The following is a 21,375-nucleotide window of genomic DNA, read 5'->3' on the forward strand; positions in this document are numbered from 1 at the left end:
CCTCACCGCCTCCCCCCCTCAGGCAGCGCGGGACTCCTGTGGCGGCCGCCTTTTCCCGCCCACCCGCCGGTTGCTAGGCAGATTTGGGCCAAGCTCCTCTGGCCCCGCCCCCGGCTCCGTGGAGTGGGCGGTGGTTTGTTGGTTTTTTTTTCACTCCTCACTCCTCGCCCAATAAAAAGCCGCCCTCCGGCCCCCGCCGGCCAATCGGTAGTTAGAGCTCTCTTTAGGCCCGCCCCCCTTCCCGCTCTAAGCTGTGAGGAAAAGAGGCGGGGCGGCGTGCTGATGGACAAGCCGCTGAGCCAACCGGCTTCACGAAGCGCGAGGCGGGGGGGGTGAGGCGAACCAATGAGAGCGGAGGGGGCGGGGCCGGGCCGTGAGGCGCGGGGCCGGCCGCCCCCGGGGAGCGGGGCCGCCTGAGGGCCGGGCGGCCCGGGGGGAGGGGAGGGGCCGCGGCCGCCCTTATCCGCCCGCGCAGGCCGGGCTGGGGCCGCGGATAGGGGCGGCGGGGGCCGGCGGTGACTCAGCCCCGTTTCCTTCCCCTCATCTAGGGCAGGGGTGCTCCGGCGTTTCCCCGTCGCCGCCACACCTCCGGCGGAAAGCTGAGGAACCCCCGCGGCTCTCCTCAGAGGGGCGTTAATTGGGTTAATTAGCCCCCCCCCCACACACACACACACCCGTTAACCCCTCGGGACCTGCTACTCGGTGCTGCCGCTTCGAAAAAGGGAGAATAAAGTCTCGGGTGAAGCAAGGTTAGAAGCGTTGGGGGGGGTGTGGGGGGGATAAAGCACGGTTCCCGTCACGTTATTGGTAATTCCAGCTCCGTTTTTCCAGCGGGTGTTTTCCACAAGCAGCTGAGGCAGTTGGCAGGGCGGGATGCGTCTTTGCATGAGGTTATTTAGGTGCTGGTTTCAAAAGGGTAAAAAAAAGAAATAACGCGTATTTATTTTCATTCCTACTCTGTACGTTTGATAAGCACAGGTCAGTGTGCTTCCCTTTGCTGAAGGGGGGAAGTGAGAGCAGAAGGCGAGCAATCGAGGCTGTTACAAGAAAAGAGCAGAACCTGAACGAGAATCCACATCTCAGCACCCCGTACCTGCTCCTGGAGCATATCCTGTATTCATGGTAGGAAAATTCCAACGTGCTCAGCTTTTTCGAGCTGTTTTCCACTCTGGAGACTCAAAATTTGTGTTAACTTTGTGTTCAATATCCTTTCTAAAATTCTGACTACAATTTTCGTTAGAAAGTGCCGTCCTCCACCCTTTACCACCCCCTTCCCTTACACACGGTGAAGGGTTAACAGCAGAGCTCACAACCAGTTCTTGCTCTGGTTGATGACTTACAAAGCACCAACAGCTCCTGGCTTCACCTCAGGCCATTCAAAACTTGGTGGTGAAGCACTGAGGCTGGGATCCCTCTGAAGGGATGCTTTAATGCACCAGTACCACACAGATGCGTATCTCCATTTCCCTCCCTGTGTCACCAGCAGAGTTTTAGGGCAGGTCTAGCACAAGATTCTATCGCCCAGCAGCTGGGTGAAGTTATTTGCAGAAACCTGTCAATATTTTTTTTTCCCCAAGGCTGTCACTTGGGTTAAAATTTTCACAAAGAGAGTAACTTGTTGGAACAAAACCTACTCTTGCATCTAGGATGAAGTTAAGGCACTAGTTTAGCAGCTCAGATAATGTTTTGGAGATGGTACACAGTAAGTTCTAAAATTGTTAGTTTCTTCAAAGTTTCACTTGCAGACGAATCAGTTCAGCATCTTCTTCCTTTTAAATTTAAGTTCTAAATGTCAAAGTACCTGCCAGAAACATTTAAATTTTGTAAAAAAGAGACAAACCAATCTTCCTGTAAACCAGATCCTATCTGTGAAGATCAAGCGTAGCCAGTATCCTTCCTGAATGCAGTGAGAAATACTTCTGTCCTACACTACATTAAAAAAAAATAATCCCAGGCGTTGAACAAATCCAGAGCAGCCTTGTTTTACCCTAGACATGTGCCAGGGCTCCAGCAGCAGTCCCTAAAGCACGCTCCTTGCCACCCTCAGCCGCTTCTCCAGCACTGCTGAGGCGAGGAGTCGGGCGGACGATCCCAGTCAGGAAATTCTGGTTCTCCTTCCAGGGCAGGAGCCCTCGCCCACGGCACAGGCATGCCAGCTGCGGGCCCCGTGGCTCCCTGCCCGCCACCTCCCCAGGTAGCCTGGCTCCTCGTGCACCGACGAGCACACGCGGCCTCCTGCCCTCCACACAAAACACATCCTTCGTAGGCAGGGCTGCCGGCAGATTAACTTAAGGAATTCATGTTCTACAAGCTGCTAGAAGAAGTAAAATTAAACTTTATTTAAAAATTCTTCTAATATAGAAAACGAGAGGAAACAAAGGCAAAAACGAATGCCCCTGGTTCCATCCCATTACACGAGTTACTGTATTTACAGCTTGGGAAAGGAGCACTGGCAGAAGGTACACATCCTGCTACTTATGGAGAACTACAAACACTTAACAATACATTGTACAAACCCGACATAACATTTAAAAGTTCACTGCAGGAAACAATTAAATACACTTGCTAAGACAGACAGTAGAAGAGCACAGACAGGTGTTATTTCATCCTGATTTCTCCAAGTGTTCTGCACAGCCTAAACTACTGGCTGGGCTTCCTCTCGCTCAGCAGTTCTCACCCCTGTGGCCAGAACTGCAGTACACTAAGGAAACAGGTTCATTCGGCATGATTTGGAGAGGTCAGTAAAGTAAAATGGGACATCACAGTACCCTTTCAATCATAATTTGACTTTCTGGCAAATTGGAAAACTGAGAAAAATCAAAGTGGTGGAGCAACACGGAATAAGTTGTACCCCATGTGTCTATAGGCAGCGTCACAACTTAAGGCCCTAATATTTTGTCAAGTTCTGCTCACGGTGTCACTGAGTGCACGTATGGGATGACAGGAGATGAAGTCTTTTTTTTTTCCTTTTCGTTTTTAAATCCCCCAACCCCCAAACTGATCCAATTTCCTATGTACATGGGCCTTTCTGATGGTCATGCTGTAGGAAATGAAACACAACAGGCAAACACTGTTCTTCAGACTGCATTCTCTATACATACATAAGTTTTTACACTATCTACAAAACAGTGATTAGATGCTTCTGTTTTAAGTTCTCGCTACTCATTTAAAAATACTAGAGAAAAAACTGTACAGTTTTCTAAATTACATCTTTAGAAGAATAATTTTTTTTTAGAAGTTCATAAAAGACTTCATGTTTGTTTTCATAGAGAATGATCGGACAAGAAAGATTAGAAATATGTTGTTCAAATCAAGTTAGACAGACCAAGCACTTAACAGAACATTGTAAACTGTAAACTTCTAGTTTTCTGTTCAACTTTACATACGCATTCAAAAATTAGGAAGAACTTCAGTTATGAGGTCCTTGTTTAAATCTCTGCTACATACAAAAGATACTGAAAAGCAAAAACTATTAAATAATTTAATATACAAGTGTAGTTAAAAAGCACTGTACATTGTAACAAATGTACATTGAATTTCAGAGATAGAAAATCACCAAGTTATTTTCAAATTTACATGATTTTTGAAGTTCTGTGACGGGAAGAGGACTTTGGAGGTGGAGCTGAGTTCTGAGCTCCGCAGGGCTGTGGGTCAATGCCTCGGCTCAGCCCGAGGCGCCACTCTGCACGGAAGGAAAGCCCAGGTGAAGCTGGCTCCTCGCACACCGGGAAAGCCCAGGTTCTTCTTCCTGACATTCCAAGTTCAGCTACCACACTTGGCTAGTGGTTCCTGGTGAAAACCTGAGCGTACTTACATCAGAAGCGAGCAGGCAAGCCTTTCCCTCAAGTACTTCCTTCCCTCCTGAGAACAGACCGGCAAGGGATTTGAACTACAAAGCAGCCTAGTTTGTGCAACGAGGAGCCAGAAAATTGCCACTGCAAACACTCTCCCGTAACACAGACCTGGGCAACGCAGCTCCCAGAGCTGGAAGGAAAGCTCGGGAGATGCAGCTGCCTGCACGGGCACTTGGATATCCTGCTTGTTGCAAATGCTTTACTTAAACTCAGCTCAAACCACAGCTCTCCAGAGTTGTTATAATTACGTTTTAAAATTTTAAGTACTGCCTTATAGGAGCAGCGCTTTTTTGGCCAACATTTGAAGTGATTTAGTATAGTTGCCATCGATATGTATCAGCTAAACAGCCTCAGATGGGGTGACAGAAGAAAATAAATCTGTATTATTTGGATGGGACTGGCAAATTTTAAAGTACATGGGTACTACCTTTTTCAGTTAGTAGTCATTCCTCAGCTGCTAGGAGCACTGCTGAGAAAACCCCCATGGCATTTAGGTGCTTAAAACAGGCACGGACTTCTTGCAACCCAAGTGACTTCCTGAGAGCATTCAGTAGAAGGAACAGTCCAGGAGAGATACTACTTCCCATACATAAATAAAATAAAGACCTAAAGTCCATGTGGTATCAATATTCCTAAGGTGGAAGTAACCTGGCCATTCCCCACCAAAATCCAATCCCGTTATGGAATTGTTCTATCTCAGCCCAGCTGCCCCAAATGGGTGATGGAGCGAGCCTGGCTCGACCTCCTCTCACCTGGAAGCTGCGCCACACCAGCAGAGTTTGAGGGCACAGGACCTAAACTCAACCTTTCTGGCAGACACAGGATGCTCTGTCTCGACAAACACTGCAGCAAGCAACACAAAATAGCTCCTGTCCACATGGATTCTGCCTGTACCTGCTATCTGCAACTACCCTGGACAGTAACAGAGCTCACAGCTTCCCTTTTTTGGGGAGTTTTTAGGGAATACGTGAGACTTTCAAATGGCGTTGAGCCGCCTTCTTGCAACCCTAATAATATTCTTTCCCTACACGAATATTGAGGTCGCGTTTTTCCTAAAGGCCTAAAAGACACACAGCTTCTGCAAGAGTAACTGAGAACAGGAGCTAAACCACCATCACGTCTGATAGAGGAAGCATAACATCTTGTTTGGGTACTTGGACAAGAACTTGTCCCTTTTGTATCAGTCAGTGGTTAAAGCTGAGGGGTTCAGATTATAAAGTGCAGGTGTCTGTGTGAGCTGCTGCTAGACAGAAAAAAAATGAATGAGCAAAAAAAAAAAAAAGACCAAAAAGAATGAGCATTAAATACAGGTTTCACAGGACTGTTTTTACCATAAATTCTAAATGTTTGAGGGGTCAAATATTTCCTTGAAAACATTCTCCTTCTCTTTCAAAAAAAAAAAAAATGCAATCACACAAAGCCCTACAAAAGGAACTTGTCTAGCAGATTCCTTTCCCTTTCCCTTTCAAAATTGGGAGATAAATATGCAGGGCTATGAAGGGAGCAAAACACCTTTATTTGACCCCACGAGCCTTGCAAGGTTTACATCACACTACAAGGGACCGGCACAGATCCTTGCTATAAGGCTGCCGGTGCTTTGTGGAATTAACAACTCCTGTACTGCTTCCTACAGAACAAACTTGGGCTGTGCCTCTCCTGTTTCAGGACAGCTGCAGAAGCACAGGCAAATCCAGGGAGCCTAACCAGCTGAAGAGTTCAAAAAAACTGAGCTAAACCAGGAACACTAGCACAAAAAAGCTTTGGAAATGTACGGTTTTGCCAAGTGCAAGACTAGAGTTTAATTTTTATCATAGGCCTCTTGCTTCTATCGGATCTGGCTTTCAACCACCTAGTTTAACTCACTTCAATCGTTTGTGAAAATCATTAAGGCACAGATGCTGCCTTGCCTTGGTGAGGCTGCAGTAGAGATTCAAAATGCTGCTTCCCAGTTGCTTGGCCTAAACAGGAGGAGGAGAAATTTCCTCCTTTAGTACAAATCACTGTGAAGTAGCAGAGACGGAAAGAGCTGTGGTTCTGCCTTACCCTGGGGGTCTGGGCATCAACAGTACAGGGAGAAAGAAGGAAGAGACCCTCATGGGGACCAAGTGGTGGCACGCACTGTCACAGACTCATGAATCCAGGACATGGAATCGGCTCCTCTGGTGACAGTGCAAGCCTGCTCTGCTCAGCCTGGAGGCCACCCCGAGGAGCGTAACTCACCCCTGGCTGCAAACACCCCGTCCGTCAGAACTCAGATCTCACCGACCTCAGCGTTACCTTCACTGCAAGGCTACAAACAGCGCTGGCAATGACTTGCACACAATGAAGAGGAAAGAATATTACCTCAGAAGCTAAATTTAGAACTTTAGGGCACCCTACAATCAATCATGATTTAATCCCATTGTTCCCAGGAGTGGAAGGGCACAGAAAACATTAAAACTGGCATGCATCATACTTCAGGGAAGGTTTAAGTATTTAGAATACAATTGGTATTCCAAACTGTGCAAGTCCTCTTCGTTTGCTGTGACAATTTTTTAAAAAGCAAGTATCTAACAATTTAAGGAACAAGTGTCCTTTGGACTAAACCTTAATTCTCAGTAAGAGGAAAGCAGATTACAACCAGTAGATATATACACACTAGCTGTATATTCACACATATTATGTAAAAGCAGCTTAAAATGCCCTTCTCACTTTGCAAGTCTATGAAATGTACGTTGTCTTTATGCAATCCGTTTCCTACAAGGCCCTCACTAGAAGAGGAATTTGCTGCCTTTTCTTTGAAGAAAAGATTTTGCAATGAATTTTTCTCCTATTTTTCTTTTTTTTTTGGCTTTTTTGCTTGTTTCTGTTTAAACACACTGTCCTGATAGTTATTCTGTTTCACAGGAGACTGGCCAGGCTGGTGGTGGGTCCGTTCTGTGCCTGGAACTGTACAGGAGGTGGTCCATCTGTCCACTGAAAGATAACAAACAGCATGAAAATCCTACAGCCTCTACCCGGGGAGAGGAGGAATGGCAGCGATGCCAGAGGAAGGAGCTCGCCATACAGACATTCACTACCTCGAGATAATTAAAGATTTCAGGACAAGAAGTTGAGGGTCAGGTTTGACTTTGTTTCGCACACGTGGAGTTCCCTGGGCTGGTATTTCTTTTGAACTGCAGCCACTCCACATGCCCGTCATTCCAAACCTAGCTGACTGCCAGGAGGAATCCAGGGTGAATGGCAATCAAGTGAAAGCATTTCCTGCTCTTACAGGTGAAGTCTGACAGTCCCAACAGGGGAAACCGTGACTTGCACAAAGCACCTAAATTTGGATGCGTCTGTGAGCCAGAACTACATTGCAGCCACAGAGTATCCAGAGTGAGCAAAGCCTCTGGTTCTCACCTACTTCATCAATAAAATATTTTCCTCTTGGATTTACCAAAATCTTCTGAAATGGGCAGATTTAATGTTTGTTTTTAAACCTTCTTCCCCCTCCATATATTTAATCTAGCGTGGGTTATGCATTACCAGCAATGGCAAGCAAAGACGGTGAGGCTGGAGCCTCCAGTCTCTGTGCCTGGCCCCCAGGCATCTGGCCGTGGCCATTTCCCAACATGGGCCCCACCACAAAAAAACATGGGTCTCAGGATCCCTTTGTGACCAAAGCCAGCAATTTGCTTCTTCCTCTTGGCCTCCTTTTCCCCCTTTCCTCTCCCCAAAAGTAAATGTTGGGAAAAAGATGTCAAATTTCCTTGCACCTTGACTTCACATTTGGCCATTATTTCACTCTAAAACAGTGAGTTATCTCAGACCCTTGCTGGATTCCAGCATAGAAAAGCCTTCAGCATTTTTTAAACAATGTTGAAAGTTTCTGACAGGAAGAACATCGATATTTGAGGTCCACAAAAAGTTACAGCTTAAGGTAATTGCTATACAGACATCAAATATCATATTAACTGGAAATTTAGATTTATAGATAAGGAGAACACTCATAAAAGCTGAAATATCAATAAAAACTGTACTTCTGGCAGTGTACAATAAAGCATTCCCCATAACAAGGTTGATTGGGTGATCTGAACAATAAAATTAAACCCAACTACATAGTAAATTTCTTTCAAAAGTGACAGTTGTCACCAAAATGAAGTGGCTACCTGCTACAACAGCCATAAAAAGTAAATAAACAGTTCTGGAGTATCAATAAAACACTTTTAGGAAACACAAGACCTCACAGGAATAGCAAAGGAAAGCAAAGCACAGTGTTTTGCCTCAAGAACACTTATTAATTGAAAGATGAAGATCCCTTACCGAGATTAAATTGTGTTCTGGAAGACTGCATGCTTCGATGTGGTCCTGGAGGAGCTGCTGTGAGAAGTTTTGATGCATCTGCGCTGCCTCATGTGCGTCCATTGCATTTCCACAGGCTTTGTTCAGGTCTGAAAGACAAGAGCATCGTCTGCTCACCAGAAAACACTGTTCATACCTATTTTCAACTGATCAGCTCTCTTATCTGAGAAGACTGTTCCCTGTATTTATTTAATGAATTAATTTAAACAGCCAATATACCAACCTCATCTAATTTCAGAATAAAAACCCCTTTTAAGAGAAGCAGGGGCATACAGAGAACATGAAACCTTCCTTATTCCAATAGTACTGGCAGTGCACACTGCGGGATTTGGTGTTATTTTACTTTCCAATCCTTAAAAATAACACCATAATACTTCTAAAAGGAAAAAAAACTTCTCACTCCAATGAAAGCCCCTGAGCCCTTTGCATTATCTTTTAGCTTCTAGCACCATCTAGTGGGAACAAGAGAGACTCACGAGTTTCTCACCGCAGATCTGCGATGCGACCGCATGGGTTTCAGAGGTCAAGGAACATTATTTATTATTTTTTTTTTTAAACTGAAACCTTTATTTTGGGGGAATTCAGAAACTCACCAATTTGCATTTACTGAAAGCTGATCCTAGCGTCTTTTTTTTTTTTTTAAGGTTGACTCAGAGGTATTAGCCCAATCAGATTTAAGACTGGTAACCTCCTGAGTATCACAATTTCAGCTAAAAATTATAAGTAGTATAGTGTGGTAGGGGCTGAGACAATGCACTTCCTATCAAAGAACATGTGTTGGCATTTTGTTATTTCTGATTTAGCACTTTTTCTTCAAAAAAAGAAGGTAACTGGTTCTATAGAGGAAGCTTTAGAAGAATCAAAGCAGAATGGAAATTAGGCCTCTCACTCTTTGCAGGCTAGTGGATACAAGAGGAGGCAACGACAGCTGACCAAGGGATAGTGTTTCATCTAGAGCACGTTCTTCATGGTATTATTGGCATGTTTTGTATGTGAACTACCGCATTGAAATGAATGAGAGAAGTTATTTCAATTGCCTAGAAGCAGTTTTGCAGCAAAGGCAGCAGCAAAGCAGAACTCAATGCACGGCACCATGCTTATAGTAAACATGACAATTTAATATAAATTGAAGCTGCAGGGTAAGTTCTTGGAAAAAGGGTAGAGTTACTGCTTTATTTTCTAGCGAAAGCAAATCAATTGCAGCATTAAAGTTGACGGTCTGCCAAGAAGCTAGTCAATATTTGAACAAAGCATCCTGGGGCCTATGTAAGTCAGCTTAAACAATATTTATATATAAAGTGATATAATAGCCTCTTGTATTTATTAAAGCCCCCACACAGGAGCAAAACCTAATCAAATGTTTACTACAGCTGGAAATGTATTCAAAGCAAAGCGCAGCAGCAGCAGAATGGACCCTGCACGGGCGTGAGCTGGAACCCTTTCCAGTCACCACTGCAGCCCTGGATATTGCAAGCTGCCATCCAGCCACAGCAGGGAAACCTGCCTGCTGCCCCACACCACTCACAGCCACGCAGGAGCTCTGCAGGGCCTCTCCCCCCAGGAGCCTTACAGCCCACAAGGAAAAGCGACCGGAGTACATCAGTGCTGCACCAAACAGGATGCTGATGGGGCTGAAGATCAATAACTCAAAAAAACCAAAAAGCTTCTTGCACTTCCATCAGTATTTCGCAAATCCAGGCACCATTTAGTGTCCTCAGTGAGCGCTGGCATTAGCCTACATCCCCACACTGAACAGTAGTTAGTAGCAAAGGGTTCTTTGCCACTTATTTTAAGTACAAGACCTTTTCCCAACTTACCTCTCAACAGAGCTGAAGACCACAGCTGCACAGACATATCTGGTATCTTGCTTGCAAGCTGCATGGCTGGCACTACCATATTATTACTTTCCTGGTGAAGAGCAGATATCAACATAAAACATGTATTTTTTTTTCCCCCCTCACAAATATATAATACATAGGAGATGTGCAATTTGTGACAGAAAATTTACCTAATTTAACTGCAGCTATGTTCCAGCAAACTAGTTGAAACACTTAATGGGACAATAACCCAAATACGTCATCTAAATCTGTCTGGAATTTTGCTCTGTCCTAGGAATTATGGCCTTGATGTTGTGCAAGATAATAGAAATATTTCATGCGTTCTGGCATATGATGAGAATTCAGAAGAGCTTGTACCCACAATTCCTTCCAAACAATCCAGTTGAATGATGTTATTTGTCTTTTATTCTGCTCCTTTTTTTCGAGTGATTTCAGGCATTATAGAAACACACACTTCTACAATAGACTCCAAACAGTACTACTTTGTTTAAAAGTGTTATTAAATGTGCAAATTGCAGCTGCAGAATTATGTAAGTCAATAAGCTGCCAGCTTTCCGTGGGATACCAATACACAAGCGTTCTTGAAACAAGATTAATTTCAGGAAGAGTCCTGATTTTCTTTGGCAAATCACAAGTCAAACACTTACATAGTAATACCAGACACAGTGAAGGCTTGCTTACCCTGTGATTCCCTAACACATAGAATATATGACCCAGGAGTACTAGAGAACACGCTGTTAATCGATTCAAATCTTCTGCGTTTGACATTTTCAGTGTCTCTCGCAAAAATCGTCTACCAAAACAGAAGAAGAAATAAAGTGTTTTAAAAACTCGACTTTCCCTCCAATGCGTAAGAAGCATCATCAAGAACCAAGTTAATCCAGTCGGCAAATATTAGTGCTCAGGAATAAATGTGTGCTGCAGGTGACCTTAAACAAAGCACTTCATTCCCAAACCTCACCTTTCATTTAACAAAAATGACTACAATACAGATCCTCCTCTGAAAAGCTTTTGTTTCAGATGTGCCACTGCAGAACACCGCACCGGTATTATTATTACTATTCGGAAGCAAAGAGATCTAAAACAAACAGTTTTGTGGTATTTGCCCTAAGTGAAACAGGAGGTTGACTAAATCCACAGGGAGATCCAGGAGGTTTGAAAGCAAGGCCTCTGGGTTTTCCTTTTTATTTTAAAAGCTTGATTTATTTTCTCCTTTTTTCCCCACCTCCCGAGTGCACCGAGTCATACTCACTTTGCCTCATTGTATCGTCCTTGAAAGAAGGAGAACAGACCTCGGATGTAGAAAGCTGCTGCTCGAAGACAGTGAGAGCTACGAACAAAGCAACACGTTGAAATCCAGGCATGGTACAGTGATTAAATGCATTACAGACAGGTTTCTAGGAATTTGCCTAATGATCAAAGCTCCACACAGAACATTACTTTTAATGTCTGGTCAGAATTTCTGCCTTGAAAAGAAGTTGATTGTTTTGTTTTCTTTGTAAAAAAAAGCCTGAGACAAATCCAGTATTGCCATCACCAATGCGACATCAGCATGCAAATAGTTTCTGGAACTCTCACCTCACAGGAAAATTATGGTCTGGATTTATCCTTTCCAATAAGCTGTAAAGCTACAAAATGAGAGGGGAAAGAAAGATAATCAGTGCTTCTGACATACACAGGCTTCTGGTATCGACAGCAAGTGTTCTTTATGAGAAATGCATATCAAATCAAAATGGTCCAAGTCACTACAAATGCACTGAAGTTTACTTTGTATTGGTTAAATCATAGCACAAACATTCCAACGCTACGGGTTATCATGTCCATTTTGGCCCCAAAATAGTTTTATGCAATATATACTTTCTTAAACTTCACAGAAGTTGCTATAAAATAGTAATGAAAATTTTTAGTAGTCATTTAACTGAGCCGCTCAAGAAACAAATATTGTAACAAAGTAGTCATTTAATCAAAACCAGAAATCAACTAAGGAAAAAACAAACGAAAAAGCTTCGTTAAAAAGCTTAGGAGGCAAAAATAATAGTAAGTGCTACGAGCTTGATGAAGAAGTTCATTTATAGCTTCTTCACAAGAGACTTGCAAACACGTCTCCAGAAAACCACTACAGAGGGATCAAACATCCCTGGAAGACTGCAGGCAGCTGTATTTTTGTATTAATATTGCTTCTGGCACACTGCTGAAAAAAAAGGAACACACACGATGCATATACCTATTTCTGGCTAAATGTTTAGCTAAATCTTACTTGGTTTTATGTAATCTAATAAAACCCTTAAGATGGAAACCAAAGCAAAGAGGTTGAATGAGTCAAGATGACAGCTTTAACCACACACTCTGCATTGGGAACTGGAAGCTTTCCTTCCCAGTGCTGTAGAGAATTCCATGTACGATCCAGAACATGCAGCTTTGGTGGTTTGCAGCTATGCCAGCTGATACCACCAGCTCCCTACTACTACTTGACACTAACCTGATTATGGAGTTGCCTGACTGCCAGACAAGGCACTATTCTGCAAAAATGCCCAGAAAAAGAATAACCCAAGCACAGTAGTAATATCTCCCTCTCTCCAAGAATGTTCTGACTTTTAAAACTACAGCCAGAACCCAGCAAGCAGCTTACCTCTTGTTGCCGGTTGCCTTCCCTGATGTACACACTGGCTAAGTTTGTCACAATAAATGCCCACAACTCTTGGTGTGTAGTGAGCTGAAATGAACAACACACCATTAGTACAGTCAAAATCCTCCAGCATCCAACCCAGAATTCACCCCATCTTCTCCTTTAATATATACACAGAGACAAAAAAATAAATAAATCAGATTTAATATTTGGCTATTAACGAATCCTGACCTGAGCTGTGTCCAGCAAAGAAAAACCTGAACTCATGCAACTAACACAGTGTCCAGATTTCTCTTCCAACCTCAACTCAGTGACCCACACAACTGCAACAAGCCCAACTCCACACTGAACCACCGCAGTAAATATTTTGAGAAGAAAACCTTACCCTCAGTGCTGTCGTAAACTGTGCTTCTGCATTGTCCATGCAGTTAACGGAAATGCAGTAGAGCCCCTGTAGAAGACATGACATTTCTAAGATAATATATAACACAGTTATAACAAGCTTGGAATGCTAAGAAGGAAGGCAAGCACAAAACCACAGAAATCAGGATATTAGCAGTAAAAAGAGTTAACCAATAAATCTTAGTTTTGCTTGGTTCTGAGAAAAAAACATAAATTTCTATACAAACTGCTTCCAAACAGTATAATCCTGTAATAAAAAAAAAAGCCCCATTGCTGTATAAAAAACCCCAAACTCTTAATTTCTTGTAATACTCAAACAGTAATGCTTAATTCTTCCCCTTACCCAGTACCCCAATGCACTGTCTCAAACACACACAGTATAAATCGTGTGTGTTTATGCTGTGTACTAATTATCATGCCACGGGTCACCTATTCTAAAGGGGATTTAGGACTTTGACAGCAATGCTGGCAGTGAGCCCCCACAGCAGGACAGGCAATCAATACAGCAGACCCTACTGCTCAGCAGGAAATTTTGCTGTCTGCATCACTGTGACCTCGTCAGTTACTGGTGACTGTTCAGTGAGTCTTGGGTACAGCCCTACAAAGAGTTTACTACTAATCGTAGACACTTACTAATAGAGTGTGCAGCTGGGCAGCGTGATTAGAGAACAATCTGGGGGACTGCTGGCAGAGCTGACAGACTTGGGAAATCTGTTGGAAAAGAATAATAGGTCTTTAAGATTTCTTCTCTCCATTTTGATTTCTGCCCTGTATCCATCTGACTGCATCATACATGTCACTCAATATGCTTCAGAGATCGGTTCCAGAATCATTAGTCACACTCTTAGGTAAAAGCAGAGGCTAGACATGCTTCAAGCTGACGAACACACACTGCTCCATGCACGTTCCTCCCACACAGACGCACACTAGAACTGGTTTTGAATTATTTGCTTTGCAGCAGCTCTACCATATGGTGGCACCACCTGCAAACGAAGTAGCAGATCTGTTCTGAAACGCTCAGAATCTGAGCTGGCACGAAACAGAAAAACCAGAATCCAAATCTTCTGAAGGCTATGTGCTAGTGATGAGCTTTATGAGCCAGAACCAATGACTACTCCTTTAACTGTCTAATTACCCCCCAGAGTACATTCATGTGAAGACTGACAAAAGAGGTTGAGATGATGCAGCCATATATCCTATAAATAAGGGGTGGACAAACAGGAATTAAAAATGCCTGGGAGAATGGGAAAAAAAGCATGCAATTTGTTCTCAACATTAGAGAACACCGAACCCCTCCTTCCTTCCCCCAAACTCTCCAAGAGGAAGAAAGGACAGAAAGTCAGGGACCCTTAAAAGCAGAGAAACACTTGGACAAGACAGGAACACTAAGAGGAAATAAAAGGGGAAGAGTTCAGAGCCACTCTCAGTGAAGAACCTGAGGGAAAGGGAAAAGACACCAGGGTCAGATTGCCAACCACAGTCAGGAAGAAGGTGCCCGTTTTAGCCACTCGTCAATTCCTGTTGACTCCACGAGCAACTCCAAAATGTTCTTAAACCATATAATTTACGAGGAGGCTAATTCCATGGCACTATCAGGCCAGACCATACCTGTTAGTAGTTCAGCACTGTTGAAATCTCCATCTAAACCCAAGAATCTTTCTCAGAACTAGAATTTTTAAATAATCACCGCACACACCACAACCAGGAAAACGGTCAAACCCCATTCTTACCTCCTGCAACGCTGTGGCTTTGTGTCCTGTGACAAGCCGACACATAATAATGTGTTCCAACAAAATAACTTGGAAGGACGACAAGATAGGACTGCAGTCCAACACTGAAGAGGGAACAGAGGTAATTCAGTAAGTGAAGTCAAGACAATAGGAACATCCCCACCACACAGCCTCTACTGCACCTAGCCAGCCTCTCGAATCGCAGGTGGCTCAGCAGGACTTCAGCAAAAAGACTCGTTTGTGCAAATCTAGAGCAACATCTTTGGCTGGACCCTCTAGGGTCAGAAGAGTCAGCGTACCACCCATCTTGTCTTCCACGTGCCATTGCAAGGATGGCACAGGTTTAACCAAACCAACCACCACCACCACCAAAATCAATTCCTGAACTGTCAGGAATGGGAGTCTGAACACCAGCTGAGGAAAAAGCCATCAGGAAAATGTGCTTGGTTTAGAGAAGAAAAAAAATTGGATAACCAAAGATGGGTACACTGAGAAATGCACCAAGAAAATGCATGCGTTTACAGCTCAATTTACAAGAATAAACCTCCCCAAAATTCTGTTTTTGTATTCAACAGTCAAAGTAATTCAAAAATCAAAATAAATAAGTAAAGGTATAAAACAACAAAATTCTTAAATGCAGTACAGACTGATAGCCGGCTGTCCTAGTGAGCTAAATAGGCTTCCCAAATCTTTCTTTTCTAAAATTTAAATTAGTAACAAATAAAGGAATCTTAGACATCAGCTAAATTATAACCCTCATCCTTACTTTTTAGCTTCTCTAGCTGCATTAGTGCTTTGTCTGTGTACTTCTGAGCCTTCTCCAGGTACCCTGCTTGCATGGAATGCATCACTGTCACCTGCCGGAGAGCATGGGAAAGATTACAAAAAGTTTTCTTAGCAGTGAGGAAAAGTCTGGGCATTCACACAACTCCTCTGCTACCAGTCTTTTTAAACTGAATTTTGACACCAATTAGGAATAAATTCAAATTCAAGAAGTGAGGTAATTAGTTTCAGGAATGTGAAGTCAAGAATCCAATCAACTTGTACGAAGTAGAGTTATTTGGCTTGGATATTAATAAAGTTATATTCCAGCTTCCAGACTTCTTGCACAGTCTCTTCAAACCCTGACATCTCTGAAAGCAATATTCTCACAGATGCTGTGGCAGAATTAAACTGTCAGTGTTATGTAAAGCAGCATATGGTCTGCAGAATCTATCACTGCTGGCTCTAGGCCATTTTAAACCAATTTCCCATTAATTAGCAATACATTAAGTAAAAAAGAGCTGCTCACCAAGTAGACAAGCACACACATGTGTTCCTTGGGTAGCCAGTGGAAGAGATCAGCAGAGTTGCTGGGCAGAATTTCATCATCGTGCAGCGTGGATATGGTCTGAATGCACTGCTGGAGCTGTTTCAGACATGGTTTCACACTTTTCACCTGCAAAAGATGATTCACTTCAGACAGAGCTGCTGCAGCCCAGATGCACGAACATTTACTCAGTGGAGAAAACTTGCCAGGCAATAAATAACCTCCACATTTGTGAGCAGAGCTATTGCATAAATCACTACGCTAGCATGACAAAACAGTGAGTTCCAGCATTAACAACAATCAGATGCTCAAAACGTCTTTCAAAACAGTACACAAAGCCTGTTATCCCCACTAATGTCACAGAGAAGGAACAGTGGCCACTGTGGTTACAAGCATACCAAAGTAAGCCTTTCCTCAGGTAAGAAGGAAAGGATGTCGTTTCACCACTCAGGCGTAGCAGCAAAAATCCCCCAGAATCAGAAGTATCGCTGCTTCTGAGGTCATCTCTGCCCAATCCTCCCCCTCTGCACGCACCTGCCCAGCATCCAGGTAATGCGTGACCTGCAGGACTAAGAAGAACACGCGTAACGACTCTTTCTGGATGGGGTTTCCTTGCCAATTTTCAACTATCTGTCCACACAGGGTAAGGAGAGGGTGCACCTCCTGCAGCTTCCGTTCCATTAGAAGGAGCTGTAATTTAAAATAAAAATAACTTTTGTGCTGAACAATTTAAACATTTAAGAGAACCGCAGTTAAGCCCCAGGTACATTGATGAGTCTATTTAAAAAAAAATATAATGCAAAGACATCTATTTGCAAGAACACCAACCATTTCAAGATAAGATTTTCATCCATAATCACAAGGCCTCCAACAATTTGCACTTATTCTTTTTTCCTTCCATAACCCATCTATTTGTCATGTTTATAAAGGGCAGTGGGGGAAACTAACCATAAGAATTTCAAAAGAAACCTGCCAACTTAAAGACTTTTTTTCAGGAATATTTTAATTCTGCACTTGCTCGTTGAACAAAACAGAATATATAAGGTATTCTGCATGTTTATCTGCTCTTTAAAAACCAACAGCCTATGTTCAGGCAGGTTACACTCTAACTTATATTACAGTACTTGAACAAGTAGTTTATTTTGAAAGTACATCCAACTTACCATTCCCTTGCTTAGCAGAAACAGTGCTCTGAAATTAAACAAAACAATGTCATAATCCAAAAAATAATAAAAAAAATCAAACCTAAAAACAAGTTACCCAGACCACGACTGTAAATAAAAACCTTGGGGGGAAAGAGAAAGTCTGCCACTCTCCCTCCTCTCAAGGGCCATAGTTAAAGCAGTATTAAAGAACCTGCCACAGAAAGCATATTTGAAAGCTAGATGGAATAGCACCAGGAATCAAAATCCCAGCCTCTTCAGGTTTTTCTCTAAGACTTGGACAGTTCCAGTTACAATAGTTGCTAAGGCCAAAGCCAAGCTACTGGGAAACCTTTTGCTGATCAAGACAATAAACACAGTTCAGTTTGAAAAAAAAAAAAACAAAACACACTGCAGAGTCTTAATAGACCTTAATTGGTTGTGTTTGGTTTTCCAAAAAGTTAAAGAGCTGGAGAAACTCTCAGATCTAAGAGAACACTCAAAAATACTGTCTGCAAAACCCATGTAGCAATCACAGACAACACCACTAAACAAAAGCAGAACAAACCATTTTTTTTGGTGGGAAAAAAAAAAAAAAACAAAAAAAAACAACAACAACATCAATGGAACTCACCTGGTATACTCTGATCCTACCACCCGAGCATATTCTGCTCCAACACCGAGAAGGTCACATGCAGATACCAAGTCTTTTTCAAGAGTATGTAGTTGCTGAAACGAAAAAAAAGGACAAAAAATGGTCAGCATTTTCTTAGAGAGCCTGATGAGCTGTGGTTTTTTTTTTTTTCCCAAATATAATTGCAAATAAACCACTTCTGTGCTTTACAAGTGACAACTGCTAAACTGGCACATTAAATATATCATCTGATTTTAGATTCGTTTTCCAGGAACACCTCACATTCTCCAGAAAAAGCCTGTAACATTTCAAAGAAAATTTCTCAGCCGGGTTTCACACAATACAAAGCTGTTATAATTTATCGAGAGCTTGTGCAGATCAGACAGGAAAAGCTCAAGGATAACTTGCACAGTTACACAACAGAGCGTGTTCTGCAGCATGAGGAGCAGAGGAAGTCTGCGAGGTGTGTTGCAGGTGATGGGAAAAGGATGGCAGAGCCTCCAGAGCACCTCTCCCTCCCCTCCAGCCTCCCAGTTCTTGTACATTTTCCAGGCTCAGGTAGCAAAGCCAGACAACTGTAGAAAAACACACACCAAGGTAATGAGACGCACAGCCCCCTTTGGTCAAGCAAATGATGGAAAGGAAATACCAGGCAGAAAAGAAATCAGCACAGAATGTCAAGCTTCGAGGAAGGATCCTATTCAGCATAGGCACCAAGAAAAATGCTTAAGCTTCTTGTGAGTACTCGGGCATTAACTCGTTGCAAAGTAAACGTTTGTCCTTTAATCGATAGGAAAGTAAGGCTCTGCACAATTCAGCACTCCTAAACTACACAAAGGAGCTCGCAATTCCTTTTCAGAGAAATTGGTCTGCTTGTTTAAACTCATCAGGAAGGGGTAAAAGACAAGTACAGGTGACTATTAAGGCAGTCTTCAAAGATAAAATTGCCTGCTAACCAGATCTCTGCTACAGAGTACCCGTAAAAGAGCAATCAGCTCCCTCAAGTCTAGTGTTAAACACCCGGAGGCTGGTTAGGAGCTGAGAAAAAGCATAACCTGGGAAAAAAAAAATAAATCTCCAGCAATAATCAGCTCCTCCCACCAAAGGGGAAACTTTCTGGATAAGCGTCCTGTCCTAACACATCTAAACGCTCAGGGGAAGCAGCATTTTAAAGGGTAGTTACACAGCTAAAATAAAGATCACTGCAAACAATGCTTTGAACTCCAAAATGGGCCAGTTTTTCCTAGAAGCAACAATGGTCTGAGCTGTGCCACTGTGCCACGCTTAGAGTGTAGTTCAGAAGAGGAACATCGCTGGGAGACCTTTGTACCACCTGCTTTTCCCACCCCAATTCTGCTCTAGATTAGGCTGAAAATAATCAAACCAACACTTCAGGCTGGCAAGCTCCAATTCCAATAGCTTCATGAGAACCTTTACCCTCACTACAAGCCGTGTTGTTTTATCTCATTCCCTCTCTAAAGTTTTGTGCTATTAGATAGAGCCCACAGGATGGTCCTTCCAGTTTTCTTCTCCCATCTGTCACATCATCAACAGGTAAAGTGGGCCTTGATCCAGTCAGTACTCTCCAAACACATCGCTGCTTCATAGCATAAATTCTGTCCCTCCACTAACACGGTTAATAAATAAATAAAGAGGTGTCTGAGACCTTTTAAGGAACAATACATACATTTCCTAGCCGTTTTACCAGCCACAGTGCCAGAGTAACGTGATTAGCAACAGAAAATCACTTACTGCAAGTTGGAAAAGCAGCCTACAGTGCCAGTATGGGGTCTGCTGTGAGATCTGGATGGCCTTGCGTAACAGAGGTTTTGCTGTGTCCACCGAATTCTGAAACAGAAACACACACCCGAGTCAACCAGAGACCAGGCTACTGGGAATTTCCATCACCAGGAACAGTAACTTCAAAACAAGACGTATTCTGTGTTGATCCCTAATTAAAGTCGGGCTGGTTAGGAACCTGAAAACATGAAAAGCAACAAAACCAAGTTTTTAGCGTTCAGAATCACACAATAATTGACTCAAAGTCTGTTCAAAAGTATTAGCCATTTAACTCCTTTGGCTGCTATTCCAATGTGCCTTTTTTTTTTCCTGCACATGAAAGAAAAGGCAAACATTTCCTTCACAGAAGGTAAAGACCAGTTAAGGCTTTTCCACAGATAAAGAATAAAATGGGCCTATAAATTCAACAGAAGCCTTAAAAAAGCCTTCTATTTCCACCCCTCCACCCTGTTTTTGTCTCAAAAAGAAAAAAATTTGGCCGAGCAAACCTCTTTTGCCGTAGAAGCCCCATGTTACAATTCCAACACCAACTTTTACATCAGACAGACAAAATGTTTCAGGTTTATGCTATAGTACTTTGTATTTATACTGCAAATGGCCTCTAAAAACATTATAAAACCCTTTATTAATAGTTATGTGGTATTCCAGGAACAAAGACACTGAAGTTAAACGCAGCCCTGCAGCCCCAGAACGATCCAGGAGTGACCCTGTCCCAGCGCACTCACCTCCTGACAATAGAGCTCTGACAGCAGGCTGGCTGCCTCGAATTTAACGTCCTCGAACTGTGGGATCTAGCAGCACCAGAGTTAAGCGAACATTAAAACACCGGCTGCAAAACAGCAACGCTACAGCGTCCAAAACTCCTCAACACACCAGAAGCGGCAAAGAAAGCGGCCCGCGAGCCCAGCAGCAGATTACAAGCAGCTAAAAATCCCCATCCCTAGGGCCAAGGCTCTGTCCGCGGGGCTCTCTCCCAACACCTCTGGTTGCCAGCCGGGAAAAGGATACTTGCTGCGATATCAACCACTGCAAGAAAAGACAGCGGGTTAGTCCTCGAGCATGACTGACAAGACCCCAACCCCCCTCCAACCCTAGAAACCCCTTTCCCGAGGGGCTCACCGCTTTCTCCAGGTGCCCCCGGGCCTGGTCGCCGTTGCGGGTGTGGTGGTAGAGGACGGAGCCGAGCTGCAGGTGGGTGCGGGCCTCCATGCGGGCCGGGGGCTTGCGGGGCAGCACGGCCTGCAGGCAGTGCACGCAGAGCCGCACCTTGGGCGGGCTGGACGTGCGGAAGTGCTCGGCCAGGCCCAACAACGCCAGGTACCACGACTCCCCCCCGGCCCCACCACCGGGCCCTGCTCCTCCACCTCCCGCTCCAGGCCCCGGGCCGGGCCCTGCACCCCCCCCCCCACCTCCTCCTCCTCCACCTCCTCCTCCTCCTCCACCGCCAGCTCCCCCCCCACCGCCTCCTCCTCCTCCTCCTCCTCCTCCTGCTGCTTCCCCGGAGCCTCCGGGCCCTCCCGCCGTCGGCTGCGGCTGTTGTTGAGGAGGAGGCGGCTGCTGTTGAGGGGCCGCCCCGGCCGCCGCGCCCGCCGCCACCGCCGCCATCTCAGGGCCGCCGCGACAACACGGCCTGAGGGAGGGAGGGAGGGGGGGGGGCGGAGGGGGGGGGGGAAAGGAAGGGGGAAGGGGCGGCGCGCGCGGGGCATCCTGGGAT

The 21,375-nt window shown here is 44.1% G+C and overlaps 1 protein-coding gene and 1 long non-coding RNA gene across 2 annotated transcripts; one reads left to right on the top strand and one right to left on the bottom strand.

Moving 5' to 3' along the window:
* Positions 1–360: 360 nt before the first annotated feature.
* On the top strand, positions 361–7,280 carry LOC119714210 (uncharacterized). The gene is made up of 3 exons (XR_005261287.2): positions 361–749; positions 979–1,122; positions 6,741–7,280. It is a non-coding gene; the product is annotated as an uncharacterized lncRNA (long non-coding RNA).
* On the bottom strand, positions 2,316–21,312 carry MAU2 (MAU2 sister chromatid cohesion factor). Its single transcript, XM_005024735.6, has 19 exons — positions 20,781–21,312; positions 20,670–20,687; positions 20,387–20,452; positions 19,614–19,709; positions 17,862–17,956; positions 17,249–17,276; positions 16,620–16,775; positions 16,068–16,214; positions 15,543–15,633; positions 14,777–14,880; positions 13,680–13,757; positions 13,030–13,095; positions 12,648–12,731; positions 11,597–11,646; positions 11,271–11,348; positions 10,700–10,811; positions 9,998–10,088; positions 8,142–8,269; positions 2,316–6,809 (listed from the first exon to the last, which is right to left on the bottom strand). Exons 1-19 carry the CDS (start codon positions 21,264–21,266, stop codon positions 6,735–6,737), a joined length of 2,049 nt encoding a protein of 682 aa, XP_005024792.4. The 5' UTR covers positions 21,267–21,312; the 3' UTR covers positions 2,316–6,734.
* Positions 21,313–21,375: the final 63 nt, after the last annotated feature.

The sequence above is a fragment of the Anas platyrhynchos genome, chromosome 29 (assembly GCF_047663525.1).
Source record: "Anas platyrhynchos isolate ZD024472 breed Pekin duck chromosome 29, IASCAAS_PekinDuck_T2T, whole genome shotgun sequence".
NCBI classification, from domain to species: domain Eukaryota; kingdom Metazoa; phylum Chordata; class Aves; order Anseriformes; family Anatidae; genus Anas; species Anas platyrhynchos.

What these genes read in the sequence shown, in the direction of transcription:
- MAU2 (XM_005024735.6), bottom strand. Translation starts at nt 21,266, where the DNA reads ATGGCGGCGGTGGCGGCGGGCGCGGCGGCCGGGGCGGCCCCTCAACAG. An exon ending in CAGAGCTCTATTGTCAGGAG is followed by an intron (nt 19,710 to 20,386) that starts GTGAGTGCGCTG and finishes TTTCTGTTTCAG; the next exon opens with AATTCGGTGGACACAGCAAA. An exon ending in GTCTTCAGCTCTGTTGAGAG is followed by an intron (nt 8,270 to 9,997) that starts GTAAGTTGGGAA and finishes CTTGTCTTTCAG; the next exon opens with ACCTGAACAAAGCCTGTGGA.